General features: G+C 40.2%; 1 protein-coding gene across 15 annotated transcripts in view; it reads right to left on the reverse strand.

Annotated features, from left to right (window-relative positions):
• Window positions 1-16645, reverse strand: part of ralgapa1 (Ral GTPase activating protein catalytic subunit alpha 1) — a 60400-nt gene that overhangs the window by 42722 nt on the left and 1033 nt on the right. For 5 of the 15 annotated variants that reach the window (XM_067480699.1, XM_067480696.1, XM_067480701.1 and 2 more), the window contains exons 2-21: window positions 14870-14980; window positions 14686-14735; window positions 13656-13713; window positions 13294-13337; window positions 12900-13077; window positions 12560-12675; window positions 12043-12181; window positions 11746-11954; window positions 11230-11553; window positions 10809-10988; window positions 10385-10456; window positions 10056-10204; window positions 9764-9887; window positions 8916-9062; window positions 8377-8467; window positions 7741-7905; window positions 6685-6831; window positions 3735-5585; window positions 428-552; window positions 105-339 (exon numbers count right to left, since the gene is read on the reverse strand). In XM_067480699.1, coding sequence (XP_067336800.1) covers window positions 105-339; window positions 428-552; window positions 3735-5585; window positions 6685-6831; window positions 7741-7905; window positions 8377-8467; window positions 8916-9062; window positions 9764-9887; window positions 10056-10204; window positions 10385-10456; window positions 10809-10988; window positions 11230-11553; window positions 11746-11954; window positions 12043-12181; window positions 12560-12675; window positions 12900-13077; window positions 13294-13337; window positions 13656-13713; window positions 14686-14735; window positions 14870-14980 — 4515 coding nt within the window. Of the gene's footprint in view, window positions 1-104; window positions 340-427; window positions 553-3734; window positions 5586-6684; window positions 6832-7740; window positions 7906-8376; window positions 8468-8915; window positions 9063-9763; window positions 9888-10055; window positions 10205-10384; window positions 10457-10808; window positions 10989-11229; window positions 11554-11745; window positions 11955-12042; window positions 12182-12559; window positions 12676-12818; window positions 13078-13293; window positions 13338-13655; window positions 13714-14685; window positions 14736-14869; window positions 14981-16645 lie in introns of those variants that run through there. The other 10 variants (XM_067480708.1, XM_067480710.1, XM_067480709.1 and 7 more) reach the window with 8 other exon arrangements.

A 16645-nucleotide genomic window follows, 5' to 3' on the forward strand; every position in this document is an offset into this window, starting at 1 on the left:
TGAGTGCTAACAAAATTAACTGGCAACTCAGAAATAGAACAGGTTTTGCCAAAATCATGGTAACCACTACTTTCAAAGTGTATAAGGAATAGTTTCTTCCTTACTATCAAACTTGCAAGTGGAGTACTGAAAGGCATTAAATGAATCTGATTGGCTGTCTGAACTGATGACGTCAGAGCCACTGGCACTTGCAGGTGATGTCCACTCAGAGGGAACCCCAGGATCATCAACAGGCCGTAGATCATCCGAGGGTCGTGATCTGAGACTCTGACCTGCCTCTAGGAGTTCAGGCAAGTCTCTGGGAACCTCCAGACTTCCTGGGCTGCTGCCACGACGACCCTGTGCATCAAGAAGAAAGTAGGGTTTGTAGCAAATACGTTTAGCAACAAAGAAACCTGAACGTTTAGTCAGTGTGTGGTTTACTGACCACTGTTCCTTTGGCCCTCAGTCTCTCCTGGATGAACTCGTCCATAAGGTCAGAGAAGTTTGGGTTGCTGCTTCCAACATCGGTAGAGACTGGACGAGCCTTCTGGACCACCTCCTCTTTGTTAGCTACACACACACAAACATATAGATAAGACAACATGAAAACACATGCACACAGACACAGTAATTAAGACTAACAGATGCACAAAAAGATGGAGACAAATAAATAGTCAAAGAACTGATATACACAGTAACAGATTAGTAGTCGAGCTAACCTGCTCAAATTGGACAAAAATTTGAGTAATTATAAATAATAAAATAATTTGTAACGTATTTATATAAGTGGGTCTGGTCTGACTTGGTGATATACCTATTACATACAGTGTTTGTGCAGGTCTAATTTGGATATATGGACATTTTGTATTTGGTCAGACGCTGATACAATTATCCCTAACAACACTCATGTAGCATGATGGTGGAGTGATGTATAGAGATATAATAAAACAAAAAAGATGTCACATTACCCACACAAAAAGCTTAAACTAATTTTACAAATAGAGCTTCTCTGAGTTGTAAAAGCAGTCTTGTTGTGTATGTTCTGTGAGCCTTGAAGTTATCAGAGACTGGTGTTTAAAAAAAAAAAGCCACAACACAGCAGGCACATTAATACCCACCAGAAAAGCAATGCAGGAGTTAATTCACACCATGCACAGAGCGCAAGAAGTTATCACCTTGTTAGGTCCAAACAAGCAGCATACCACAGGCCTAGTACATTAGTGCAGTTACTATGAGTTATGTTGCTATTAGCTTGGAGGCGATGACAGCAGTCAGTGTGAGTTTTTAAACTCTAATAGTGAACATCCATCAACCGCAAGTCAGATGAGTGTGCATCTGCTGCTTTTGGCATTAACCAACTCATCTTCAAGTCCTGGAGTTGTGGCTTCGAGTTGACAAAGCCTGGTTGCTTCCACGGCTCAATGTGACAACTTTGATAAACGAGGCTGATGAAATTTTCACCTTGTTGCACGTTTCCATTAAGATTTAAGACTGGAAACCTCCACTTACATCGAGAGCACAGAACAAGACAGGCTATGTTCAAATTGCACCATAATGCATGTGCAACAATACATCACTTCTGAGTGGTTACGATGAGAAGTGCAACAAAGTAAAATTTTCAGCCACTTACGTCCGCACCTTTCTGTCAAAAAGGTCGAAGCTGGATATTAGAAGAATCAGCATCACAGTGCAGTATGAGAGTGACATCATATGAAGAAAGTGAAGTTAGGAGCAAACTTTCAACACATTCTAACAAAGCCCAAAGCTGAATTCTGTTCAAGTTAACTTAGCTAACTCTTCTAATATGTTAATTTTAACATTTAAAAATATACACCCATTTAATTACTATATTATCCAGAGGTCTCCCAAAACCTAAATGGTAAATATCGTCCAATTAGCTGTTTCGACTCATAGGCTACTTGACTATAATAGTTATTTGCCATGCAATGAGCAACAGGAATGAGACTTCTGTATGATACAAAATGTTAGTCCTAAATCAACCCAATTTGGTTTCTTAATGACATTATTGTGCCAATAAATAAATATTTGCACATGTAGAATGGTATAACGTATGATACTTCAAATCATGATACGACTGCATCATTAAAGGATTGGCACTACACCTTAACTAAGTAGACAGCTTTACACTAGACATTGCTAAAATGCTATGTAAGCTGACAAAGTACATTTTGACACTGGCTTTTCCTACTAACATTGCTTATAGGCTTATAAACTGTTGTATTTGGTAAGCCTATTGGGAAGGGATGAGCCAATTTACACCTAAGTATTAGTGACCTCCCATAGTGTTATGCGTTTCACAACAACTCCCCAAGGGCCTTAAATGTACTGTAGCAGGATCCGAAACACTGCAATGGATTCTGCTGCAGCCCACACAGCATTATGATTATTTTAGAGTAGCTTTGAAATTACAGAAAGCTTGGACAAAGAGTCTTACGACAAAAGTCTTGTGCTGTAATTCAGCAAAATACATAAATATTATGAAGATGCAAGTACAGTAGAAGAAAGTGCAGCAAAGTACACAACTCCAAAGCTCCAGCAGCTGCACCAGTGGAGAAAATGACAACAGCTTCCCTTTTAACTGAAAAGTTATACTTGTTTCTGCAGAACTGGGAATAATTTATCTTGTCTTGAGTATCAGATGCTTGATACAGTGATTTATAAACTGAATCACTGATTTGGAGTTACTGTTGCACAGTCATGTTTTTTCAGCACTTTGTTAAGGTGTGTTGCTTCCCATCTTGTAAGCATTGGTTTGTTTGTTTTGGTTTGTGCTCTGGGAATGAGAAAAAGCTTGCACAACCAGATGGGAACTGCTCCAATGAAATGAGGGTATTTCTCCTGCTGAGTCAAACTTTAATTTAAAAATCATATAATCCTCTGGCAGCTTGTAAGGCAAATAGCCATTTCACATTGCTGATTTGAATATGCCTACCTTATCATATTCATTCAAACTATGTGTATCTCACTATTTTATTTTAAAGATGGCCATTCTACATTAGGTGTTATACTGCATTCTAGTGGTCTAAGGACAAACTACAGCAAACAGTTCGAACTAAGTAAAAATGCAGATTTGCCATAAATAAAATAAACAAATAAAAACATACAAAAATAAATAAAACAACATCTATAATTACAGATTTCCCTTTATAAACTAACCTTTCTACATGTGTAAAACTAAATGTAACAAGGCCTGGAAAATAAAAACACTTGGGGTCTTATTCTGGGATATTTTGTACAGCCATGCCTATTATGTTTTTATTGGCACTTTTATCTTTTTTGCAGGCAGTTATTTGTTGGTGGGCTGTCCGGGAAGGAGGCAAAGGAGGCATGAAGAGGCCGCATGCAACATTTAGGAGAGGGAGGAGAAGGTGGAGGAAGAGGAAAGCGGGAGAAAAAGGTTAAAAATCCAAAACCCTTACAAGACAGAAGGAGAAAGGGGGGCTTCTCAGGTAGAGAAACAAGTGGCAAGGTATGGGAAGAGGAGGAGGGGTGGGTCCTTGACAGGAGGCAGGCTACGTTCAAGAGGAAACACATCAACAGGGAGTTGAATTTCAGTCCAGCAGCGAGATGATGAGTGTCAGCCAAAAATTATCATTCCATCATAACAGACGCGTTAAAAACAGCCAAAAAGGAAAAGAGAGTTGTTGATATTTGTGTTTTGTGAGTATTTGTCTTTCCACAGTTGTTGTATCTGCTGTGTCCTTTGTGAGTACGTTCGTTGCAATCCTCACCTGGCGTAGTCGTCTTTCGTCCAAAGTAGCCCAGAACATGGGAGTAGAGGTCTCTTAATGATGCATCACCCATGGTTGCCCGGCCCTGCCGCTGTGGCGATGAGCCTTGGGATGAACCCTGACCTCGGGGTCTGGGTTTTGAGGAAAGAGCATGAACCACAGTTTTATAGACGCCACCAAGAAGAGCCCCCTGGTGATGACGTGAGATGCCTGGCTCCTGGGAACGTGAGCGGGAGGCTCGAGATCTTAAGGCAGAGCGCCCCAAACGGCCACATACTCCTGAGGATATGCCCGAGGAACATGAACTGCCTGATGGTACCTCTGAGAAAACCTCAGCACCGAGGCCAGATCCTCCACAGGATCCAGGATATTGCTTGTCCTTTCCCCCTCCAGTTCCAGTCCCATTTTCCAGACCTCCAGTGCCTGCTGTGCCCCCTGCCCCGCTGTTATCCATAAAGGTCCTACAGGCTAGTTTCTCGTGTGTTCCTGGTCTATGGCTAATCCCAGCCACAGAGCTAAACTTACCTGCACCCCCTGCTGCAAGCTTTTCCCCTGCCCCCACACCAGCCCCCGGCCTTTCACCAGCTGAGTGGCTGTGTGTGTGGAAGTGACTGAGGCGGCGCAGCCTGGCCTTCCAGTGAGCCTCTTTACTCTCAAGAGGATTGTGGAACTGGACAGATTCAGTTGAGGGCCGAAAGCTGACATGAACACTCCCAGAGTTGTGTCTCTTGGTGCTACTACGGGACACTTTGGCTTTACATGTATCTGATGTTTGGGGAATTTGATCTGCTTCTGTGCTAGACTCTACTGGGCTAGACTCTTGCCTAATTAAACTGCATTTCTCTTTTGCTGCTGCTGCTTCATCATCCCGTGTCTCACCTGCCATTTCCCTCCTCATGTCACATTTCTCTTCACATCCCGCTGCCTTCTCTGTACTCCCTTCTTTCTTTTTCTCCCCAATGTTTCTTTCTAAGCTAGCATTGCCCCTTGTACTGGGTGATGGCCACTGACACTGCAGTTCTAGGCACTTGTAGATGCTGCGTTGCTCTGCCTCACTCTCCTCTATTGAATCCACACTGCTATGTCTCACTGATTTACTTACCTGTCTGGTCTCTCTTACCACCTGTCGTGGCTCTTCTAACTGTCCTGTGTATTCTACTTGGGTTCTTGCTACCCCTGTTTCCACAGGTGCATGTAATGTAATAGTTTTCTCTAATATATAACCGCGACCGTCTCCCTCTCTGGCTTCCTCTTTTCTCTCACCTCCTTTTTGGTTGAGGTAGTCTCTAATAGAGGAGAATAAATCATCATCCTCTGCCCCAGGTCCCATTTCACTCTCTTCTGGATCAATTTCCTTTTCAGATGAAAAGGTAAAAGCAGAATCCCAGTTGCTTACCCAATCAGAGCTAGAAACATGGCTTTGAGAGCCAGTGGAGAGCCAAAACTGGTCATAGGTACTACCGTCATCTTGTCCCTCTGAGGTTGAAACAACACCATTGGAGTGGGTAAAAAGGGGGGGAGAAGGGGAGGTGAGGGTGTGTGGGGATGGCTGAGCTGCGTGTTTGTTGGCTGCGAGTAAGTAAGAATTAGTGGAGTGTTGGTAGAGAGGATTTGGCATTAAAGCAGGATCCCTCTGGGGGTCTTCACCTTTGACCCGTTCAGCGATGAAAGGCTCCATGATGTCAGAGGCACTGCTGCTCCTTGCAAGGGAGGATGGGGCTGGGGTGTCCAGGTCACAAACCCCGCCCTGAAACACCTCTGCACAGGAGTTGGGAGGGGCCTCATCGCTCTGGGAGGAGTGACGCATCCGTGAGGTACGTGATGTCAGTGTGACTGGTGGGTCGTCAAGGTCTGGTGATTAGGGGAAGATAAAGGAAGGGGAGTGAGGTTAGTTGGTGGGTAACAGAGTGAACACAATGAGCAAAGTCCTTTAGAAGATACATAGACATAAAATATGGTAATTATTCTACTGTGATGTTTGGAAACATGGCAGCATGCTCCTGAAGCGGTTAGATGAGATTACAGTTTGTCAATCTGTGATGTGGAACTTGGGCCTAAATCTGACGTGTGCTTGTTATCAAACATTTGTATACAACAACTCTAATTCTAGAAGGAGAAACTAGAATAGTCCTGGATGTCATTGACATTTTTGTAGTAATAGCATTTAGCTTAATGCTGGCTAAGACAAGTTTTTAACATCCTCATCCACCAGCTAAAGTCTACCACAAAGACACATTTATGACCAAGACACACACATACATACACACACAAAAACCTCACTTCAAATTTCTACTTCAATGTCATTCACAAATTAAAATAATTCAAGAGTGAGATCAGTGTAACAGCAATGTAACTGGGGATGCATAATGAGTTATAACAACCATCTAAAGACAGCTGCTAGGTAGGCCGTGTCATACCACAATGTGAATGCACTGACTCATGGTTCATAATCTTCAAAGCAAAAAGCTGTAACCATTATCAGAAGTAACCAGTAATAGACTCCCACAAAATCACACATGAAAAGCAACAAGCTCCAAAGTAATTGTTCCTCCAGGCCAACTTATTTAATGCCATCCCTCACCCAGAAACACACAAATTGTCTCCTACAGCCTGTCACAAACAATCCACAGCAATACAATATGTGCTACAATCTGTTTCGGTCATCCATTTGTCACATGCAAACCTTCAAGCAATGTTGATGAGAATATTGCAAAGCTTTGTGAGAAGATGCATGATGGATGTCAGAATTTCTCCGCGGCATCTCTCTTCACACCGACTATCCTAATTACAAAAAAGAAAGGGAGCACATGCAAACTGTTGCTTCAGTGATCCTAATTAGATAAACAGATAAACTGATAGAGATGATAACACAGGCATATACTGTAGTTGCACTCTCTGACTGATTTTCAAGGCAGTTTCAAGGCAAACAGGTAGTGCAAAGAGAGTGTACCTGCAAGCTTGTCAGCAAGGGGGGGTAGTAAAGGGTGGTGGTGGTGAAGGAGGACAGGAAGAGGTGGAGCCAGAGCAGGAGCACTCTTGGCACTGCGGATAAAGGCTGAGGACAGCAGAGAGTCCCCCGTAGAACAGCTACGCAGGGCTAAGGAAGTTAGAATCATAGAAGAGAAAAAGAAGAAAAGGGGGAAGAATGTGAGACAAAAGAAAGCAAAGAGGAAGGAAAGAGTGAATGGGAAGCCAGTGTTGAAGGGAAGTAAAGGGGTGAGTGGAAAAAAAGAGGATTTGGCAATGTGAAATAGAATGAAAACAGTGACACAGTATAACGAAGAAGGAAGAGGAAAAGAAAAAAGAAACATAATGTGACAGTGGGAAATGGGACATTGTTCAAAAAAATGAAGATTCAAAGGTGAACGTTGAGGGAAAGAGACAGGGAAGGTCAAGGAAAAATAGGACCTGATTAGGAAGTAGACAGTAAGACAGTGAGAGGCTGGTATCAACTTGACACTTTAAACATCTGAAAACTCCACTTCAGACCACGATACAAAGGGGCTCTTAAAATTTTAAGTCAGAAATACCAGTAACTTGAAACCACATGTATGTATGTATGTTTTTACATACATAAATTGTGGAACTGGCAGGTGTACTGTAAGAATGGTTAGTATCAGAGGAACCATTTCCGAGTAAAACCTTACATTTAAAGCTGGTACAGTGTTCTAAACACACTTGAAAATACAGCGTATAGGCACAAAAAGCATCTCAGGAATATTCTTTTTTTTATTAAGTGCATTTAATATACTAATAAAATCTTTTCATTGTGTATCTTTACGTTAGAACAGTTGTGCTGGTGTGATCATTTCTCTCCCAACAATGAACAACTAAAGGCTTTACATAAACAATCGTATATACAGATGTTTTCTACAGCTGAGCTCCACTTCAGCACTTTGAACAAAGCCTTTAGTGTGTCACACACACACACACACACACACACACACACACACACTCACACTCACACTCACAAAGAGGGCAGATATCTGAACAGAGGAATACTAACCCACAGTCTTCTGACGGACAATACTCCTGGCCTTTTCAATGCCTGGCGAACCAGCAGTGGTGGCGCTTCTTTGCCTCATGGCTGCTGCCTGGCCTGGTTGGTCTCTGCTCCAGCCTTTAGAGAAGGAACGATCCACAACCTGCCGCTGGCCCTCCGAACCAATACCTAGTGTTTGCACAGAAGTTGAGAATATGCCAATGAGTATTTAGTAATTCTTAAGGATGCTTTCTTTGCAACTATTTGATGAGAATATGTATAAACAATAATATGGCGTGCAGACGTGACGAGCAATTCTATTTTTGTCCTATTTAGTAAACTGATATGTTTCAACATGGGCTTTATAAATAAAATGAATTATTATTATTAACATGTGTATTTTTCCACTGTACATGTTTTCACTAAAATTGATTAAAAACTAAAACTTATATTGCTGGAACATTGTTTCAAGTTACCTTTGAGAAGTTGTGTAAATTTACTGGCAGCCAAAGGACAAAACTGAAGGTTGAAGCTGTAGTGTATGTATACATTACTTTAGAGAGATACAGTTACTTCTGCATAACATGCTTTGTCAGACAGCGACCCTCATTCACCTTGAAAAGACACAGAGAGGTTTCTAAAAGCAGGTCTGAAACAAACCTTTTCCCTTATGTTTCTTCTGTTTTTGTTCACTGAGTTTGTCCAGAGGCAGCTCATTCAGATCAACGCTGTACAGATTCCTCGCCAACACCTAAGACACAAAGATACACTTTCATGTTCATGTTACCATACTTGTTAGGTATTAAGCAAAAGTTCTGACTTAACAAAAGCTAGCAGGAGAAATGTTGCTATTCAATTAGGTCTCTGAATATAAACTCACATTAGTAGTAATGATGTGAGGCAGAAAAGAGGCAGAATAAGCAGTCAAGAAAGCAGGAATGAGTGCTTTTTTCAGAGGAAAACTATTCCTGTCAACTTCTGTGGATGTCAAACTCAGCATCAGCAGTGAAAAACTCAGGTCATTTATTCTAATTAAATTCATTAATACACCTTTTAAGAAAATTCCCAGTCAAGTCAGTCAACATTTCCAACTAAGGAAAGCTACAAATCCACCATTTAATTTTCTAAAGCTCTCAGAAAAGGAATAATTACTTTCTCAAATTCATCATGCTTGGAGGTGGCATGATAACTTGCAGTACCTTGGTGAGGGTCTCCATGGTAAGAGACCACTCTGTGACCAGTTCTTCCCAGCAGGTGAGAGAGGAGAGGACAGAGAGGAGGTCATCCCACAGTTCTCTGCTGATGTAGACATTTAAATTCCCTTTAATCCAGGCTACTATCAGAGTCTGCGCAAAAAGATGACATGACAGAATATTTAGAATAGGTTGGATCATGTTCCGTGTTCATTAAAACGAATTAAAGGACACCTTCTGATTTTGAATTTGGTTCTAGTTAGGGTAGTACATATAAATAAATGCCATCATGTCCACAATGACCATAGACGTGCTAAAGGCAACATTAAAGCTTCTCTATCCATGTTTGGTGAGCTGTCGTCCAGCAGCCTGAATTTGCTTGTTCATTCATGCCATAGGCCTCAGTTGTTGTCAAAAAACTACTAAAAACACATCAGCGAGGCAAACTACTCCACTATGTGACAAATACACTCTGAAACCCAAGACCCTTGTAATTACTGTCCACATTCTTTGGTGTCTGACAATTCCACCTTAAATGTCATGCATGCAGTTCACAAGACACAATACAAGGAAGTGACAAATCAAAGCATACAAAAAAATAGAAATAAAAATAAAAATAAAAATAGAAACACCAACTTCTATTTTATTAAATTGTTAGAACATGGTCATGAGTGAATTGTGTGTTTTTACATAATCTACATAGATAATAAAGCTATACTTGTGCTATACTTTCTTTGTAGTAAAGATGTAGCTTTATATCAAGACCAATATATTATGGCAACAGTTTTATAAATCATTAATTCACTGTTTATGTACCTGTGTATTTTCATACGTTGATCAAGTAAAGAATGTACCTGAAATATAGGTCCAGCCAGTCTGCCTGACAATGTGTTGTTCTTCTTGCCCTGAGGCATGATGGATGGAGGTCTTTTCATCACAGACTCTGTCACCCTCAGGAGAACAAGTAAGATCTGCTCCCTACAAATAAATACAAAAACAATTTAAGCTAAAACATGTTTCTACTTTAATTGCCAGATTAAGCAGACATAAGGGATCATTTGAGCTCATGAATAAATAAAATAAAAAGACGCCATTTACACAGTCTCCCAAACCCCAGAAATCAATGGGCAGCTTGTTTTTTTTTACCATGTTTTCTGGTCCATGGTTTCATGCATGACAAGGCTGCGATAAATGTTCAGGACTCGCTTGCACATGTCGACTTGTTCCTCTAAAAGGATCTTGATGTCATTGGCTGGCTCCAAAAGAAAAACGTTGGATGAGTGGGTGATAAAAACCTGAAAAGGAGTCAAGCAGTTAACACAGGATCACATGGTTTTGATCCTAACAGGAACATTTGATCCTAACAGGATCAAAACCATGTTAGCGTCACTTCCACAAGATGACAAAATTGCACTTTTGTGTGCAAATTTGAGACAGAAAGATAGAAATAATAAAGGCCAGTGTGAGAACCACACCTGTAGTGTAGTCTGAACTCCAGCATGAACACTGTACTTCAGCAATTCACTGTCAATCACTTTGTTCATGACCTAAAGAAAAAAGAAAACAAACCAACAGTTCAATTTACTGTTGAAAGAAAAGAACGAAAGTTAAGTCACTGCCGCCACTTATGTTTCTCAGTGGGTACAGTCAGTAGCTTTGCTGATGTTGGTACACAGGATGTTTTTGGCCCAGTCTGTCTGGGTCATGTGCCCATGCCCTTTCTGGACAACAATAAAGGTCATAAAGCACAGACAAACAAGGTCAATGCAATACAATAACGTCTAGGTTTCAACCTGGAGGAATGACATAAAAAAGATGTGAGAAATCTGTTCACTTGGCCTAACACTTGTTTGAATGTTGTAATGGATTACATTTTAGCTAATTAGCGAGATTCCTCACCTCCTCATCTTTGTCTCCAAGCGGAGACCCTGAATCCACACTGGTGGCTGTAGCAATGGGATAAGGCCCCTTATCTGGCTCCTTCATAAACACTGGCTTGTCTTCCATTGAAATCCATTCCTGGTAAACACGGACGACTTTTCGCATCGCTGCAGCCTCACACATAGGAAGAAGAAATGCCTATATTTGTAGAGCGAGATAAATAAATATTAAGTGATCATATCTTATAACATGTAATCTTATTTTTTATTTACAGTTTCCTCCAGGGAGAAATTGTTGTAAAAGACAAACAAGAACAAACTAAACATGTGGACACAGGATGAATACCTGAATGCATAACGTCTAATATTTTAGATTTAACAAATTCCACACATTGAAATTAATTTTACTGTCCATAATGACCCCACTTCATTTCCCTTACCTGTCTAAAGATCTCTGTGATGAAGTTGACATTGGTTCTGGTGCTGGTCAGTACTCTCCTGACCACCTCCATATCTGTCAGCTGTTCTTCATCCATAGAGCAGAGTGAGGAAGAGCTGGGTTCCCTCTCCGTTAGTGTAGATGTGTTGGAATGGCTCTGTTCAGGCTCGCCTCCAGCCCCTGAACCGCCTGATAGCCCAATGCTGCTTCCTCCTGGCCCACATGAGCCTCCGCTGCCTTCCAGGTGGCTATCAGAGCGAATCCCACCTCCGCTGCCGTCTTCTGAGCTGCCTGCAGAGCGAGCTGCCAGACCGGCTGCTGCTCGCTGAAGGTCAAGAGTTTCGTTACACAGTGAGAAAAAGAAATTGTAATCAGGAAAATCATATCTTGCACACAGTTCTAGTGTGACTAGGATAAGTAAAGGATGATCTGGTTGGATGAGCAGATTCAGTTTATTAGGGTGACTGCACAGTAACAAATGTCACATCCAACAACACAGTATATGAATGTTATTTACCTGTATATTCTTAGGGACATTCTCTCCCTCTGTTCCTGGGATGTGTGTGTGTGTGTTGGGTCGTGGCTCCAACCAGAAGGAAACCAGCCAGCGGATGAAGATGACTCGTGCCTGAAGGAAGCTCTCCTTGGTGCAGTACAATGGTTCACCACCATCCTGCTCCCTGCGCATGACACTGTAGTACGGCCTAGGACGCATTGGAGGCACGTCTACAGGGTAAGAAGATTTTTGTGGTTACAAAACTATTTCATATTATTTCCAGTATTTAGTAGTTCTTAGTAACTTCAGTGTACTGACCTAGTATGGGGTTGTAGAGGCTGGTTTCCATGGCAAAGTTAGGAAATATATGAGGAAGGTAAAACTTCCTGAAGTGACCAAAGAGGAAGCTGAAGCCACGTTCATGGTTCTCTTTACAACGCCACTCAAGAGACTTGGCCTGTAAAACACACACACACACACACACAAGCAAACACAAACAAGCTTGTGTTATAAAGAGTATTACATACACAAAATGGGGTCAAGTGGTGAAGAGCACCATTGTTTTAGGAGAGAATGTTATGAATGTTATGTGCATGGCTGCATGCATGTGTATGTAACAGAAAGAAGAGGAAACATGAGGACAAAGTCAGTTTGTGTCAATAAGGCATGACATTTGTATTTAAGGGCGTTAGTGGCACCATTTAGAGATGAGACAAATGCTTAATTTGTATATGATAATGATAGATGACCTTGTTGCCTCCCATATGTTTAGTAAGTCTAGCACTAAAAAAGACAGTGTTGGGTTAGCTATGTTAGTAAGAAATAAAGATAATACCTGGTTTACCATGTATTTCAGTAGTGCTTCAAGGAAATAGGCTGTGAGGTCTTCCTGGTTCTTGTCACCTGACTGTGGAGGAACCAGTGGAGTGATCTCTTCTGGAGTCACCTGGGCTGCAAGGGGCAGAAAAAAGAAATGATTACAGTAAAATGTAAAATATGCTGTGATTTTTCTAATCTTTATACAAACTTTGTGTAAGAATGTATGTAGTTCCAAATCATATTAAGGAGATTTAATCTTGGTAAAAGAGCATAACCTTCACTGGCAATTAAAGCTGAATGTTGAACGCATTTATTAGTCCTTCTCCACTCTGTGTGTGTGTGTTTTTTCTACTAACACTCTGTTAAAATCAGAGTTGGGTTGATCAGAGTGTCCAGAGTGCGTGGAGTCCCATGGCACAGTGGAGCTGGGAAACCAGGAATCAAACAGGCAAACATGCAGAGCTGCTCATTCTCTGCATTACTCTGTAAGGCCTGCATCCACAGCAGGAACAGGCGTACACCTTCACGACGAATCTAAATGAGTTGTAAAAGAACTGAGAAGTTAGGAATGTTACATGCAGCATTTATGTTCTTTCTTCTCTAGGCTATATATATATATATATATATATATATATATATATATATATATATATATATATATATATATATATACACACACACACACATATATATACACACACACACGACTATGACACATAACACAGAGCTGAAAACCAATCAGAGCAGTACCTTTAAAGAGTTTCCAGTATGTAACAGCTTCTTAAGGATCAGCCCTGTAAGAGAAACAGATATCAACCTGGTCATTTAAAAGTGTTGTGCATTGGGAACAGAAGCCAAGACTACCTGCTCTGCATACCTTAGTAGCTGACTAAACATTATTTATAACTGGAAAAACAGAGAAAGTTGTCAGGTTTCCATAATCATAAAATATAAAGTTTTGTGTACTTTTATAAAAAAAATAATCACAGTCACTGTCAAAACTAGTTAAACCAGATTCAACAACACAGTTTCCTGTGAGAACCTGATCTCCTGCAACACTTGCATAAGAACAACTGTAATATGTTTCAGGGACAGAGAGTAAGTGTAGTCACCTATGCTGTGGAACTGCCATCGGCTCTGTATTCTCTCTGGAAGGAGTTGGAGGATTTTCTGAAGGAAAAGCAAAGATTAAAATATAATCATTACCTTGGCCATAAGATTTGTTATGTTTTGCATAAGAGTGAGTTCTATATAGACAAACTTTAAACTAAGAAGGGACAATATACATGTTTAGAGCAATTATGATAAAGTGTTTACTGATTGATCATGTAAACAACTATACGAAATTATTTCAGTCATTATGACATTCATTAGTAATTTATATAAAATCAGTTCATTGTGCATACCTCATAACTAGCAGGGAAAATGTATATTATTATATACAGCATATTATTTTATCCATTTACTGACTGTCGGTCGTTCTGTGGTCATAGTGGAGTGTTGGTTGAGTAAAGGGGCAAAGTGAGGGCAGCAACACGCATGCTGCTATCTTATCCTAGCTCCTCTAAGTACCAACAGTTCTGAGTGTTGCTAAATGCCAGTGGTCTTACTCGGAGGTCAATGCCAGCTGGTGCTAAGGTACTGACCAGGAGCACCTATAGAAAGTAGGAGCTCATGAAATTTTATTTAATACCAGTTATGGAGCTACACTGAATCTGGTATTTAGTTAGTAAGATGGTGCACAATATAACAAATAAAGATTCCATCCCTACTAACAAATAACAATATATGTCCATTTGCATAGTCCTCAGTTATCTACATTAATCTAATCTTCTATAGATGACTAAATGCTGTGGGAAAATAATCATCATGTCTTTCAGCATAAAAACTTGTAACTTAAAAACAAAAAACTAAATTATCTGTTCTGAAGTCACAGGTAATCAGAAATGTCAAATATCACACACTTTCATTAAAGTAAGATGGAGAGGTTTACGCCATGTCCCAATTTCATAGTAGCAGGATAAAACTGAACAAAGATCACAATAAACTGACTGTGGCCCATCAGCTCCACAGTTATACTTATTATCAAACAATTTTCTCTTGACTTTAATGTTATGGAGAAAAGTAGTAATATTCCATTACCTCAAAGATAAAGAGAATTGAGTCCAGCTCCTCCCTCTGAGACTTGTGACCTAAAAGACAGAGACTAACTTTACCAAACCAGAGTAATGTAGCTTTGAAAGCAATTATTTATTGTTTTATTCATACCTAGCTACTACTACTACTACTTGGTTAAGCTTTTTTTGCGGCTTTCACCGAAACTTACCTTTTTGCTTGAGGCTGACCTCAATGGTGACAAAGTTCTCAAAGAAGACATAGTAGATGTGGGAGTAATTCATATCAAAGAACTGCTTTAGCTCTGAGGGCTCTGCATTTTCTGTAAAACATCAGTGGGATAGTTCTGAGAACAACTCATTACTTGTGAACTCAATGATGGACCACTTAGGCACTTAACCTGTCCACAAAGTTCAATTTCCTCTTCTTTTTTCATGTTTGGTCCGTGTTTACATCCCCGTACTGTATAGTATGTTCCTAAAACATGGTTGTCACCCCTAGCCAGCACATCACCATACATATACTATAGAAACAGTGTTTCTCAGCTTAAGCCCCACGTTTTTCGTTCACTTCTAAAGCTGTATGAAATCAGAAAATAAATACAGCAGCAAAAACATAAGAGGAGATGGAGGCGGCTTTACAATCAATATGTATGGAATGTGATGTAGTAATGGAAAATTAGACCAGTCACTGGCTCCACTCCATGCACTTAATCTAAATGTTTTAGATGCATAAATATACCTATCATAAATTAGGGGAAATTCCCTGTTGTAAAGCCACATATTTCTGACTTTCCATCACAGGAAGTACATTTAAGTAATGCAACTTCACCACAGCATCTGGATTCTCTAAATACAAGTCTATCCTGTCAAGCCACAGAAAAAGATACACAGCCCAGTCCAACTCTCTGGTGTAGTTTAAGATCCACTGTTAGAAGATGGGAAGTTTACCTTCATCTAATCTGAAATGAATCTCTGTTTTAACACCACTGGTTGCCATTAGGAAGGAGACACACTGATTCAGATACTGAAATAAAACATACGCCCAAGCTGAGAATACAAACAGCTGTGTAGTTGAGGGTCAACACCCACCGCCCCACTGATGCACACAAGCATGCGAACAGGTATGTACATGTACACTCACACACCCCCGCTGATTGTTTCTAGGTTTGTTTATATGATGTCTGAACGATGAACTCTATTTTTTGGTTCGGGTCTGTCATTTTTAAAATAATAGTTCTGACCTCCTGATTTTCATTACTTACCCACAGCAAATTATTTATTTTCTTCTGACATGCATTGAGGATGCAGTATTAGGTATAAATAGCACAAATTGTACTTTGTTCAGACCTCTTATGTTTGATATACAATTATTTTGTCTATTGTCCAAATCTACTCATGTTACAGTACTGGTAGTCAACAAGTATTTGTGACCTTCTAATCAACATGCTTTACTCAATATAGGCAATATGAGACTTCACCATAAATTTCACTGTATCATAAAAATTAGTGTAGGGTCAAAACAGGAAAAGGCGTTTGGAGTGGCATCAAAGACAGGAACAAACAAGGTGTGGGAGAAGTTACTAAATAACCATATTGATTTAAAGGGATTGCAAAGCACTGAAATAGCTTTTTGATGAATCACTCTTTTAGATTAGGTATGAACAACTCTTTTACACACTTTAGTGCTCAACTTTCTTTCCCTCAATAGAAAACATGTTGACTCTTCAACATTTATTTTAGGGCAAAAAAAATTGATCAATTAAAATCAGTTCTATGAGATAGCCTGCAAAAACTGCAACATGCTGGCTGGTGTCTTATTTAGCATGTTTGCTTTCGAAAATAGCTTTGCTCCAGTAATCAATCACTTATCAGTGCTGCAACTAATAGCATCCATTAGTATCTTCTTTGAATAGTGGTCTGGCACCATGGGTGTTCAAACTGTGTGGTTAGCTATTGTTTGGCAGTCAGTGCATTTCTCTAAAAAT

This window comes from Channa argus, chromosome 16 (genome assembly GCF_033026475.1).
Source record: "Channa argus isolate prfri chromosome 16, Channa argus male v1.0, whole genome shotgun sequence".
NCBI lineage: Eukaryota > Metazoa > Chordata > Actinopteri > Anabantiformes > Channidae > Channa > Channa argus.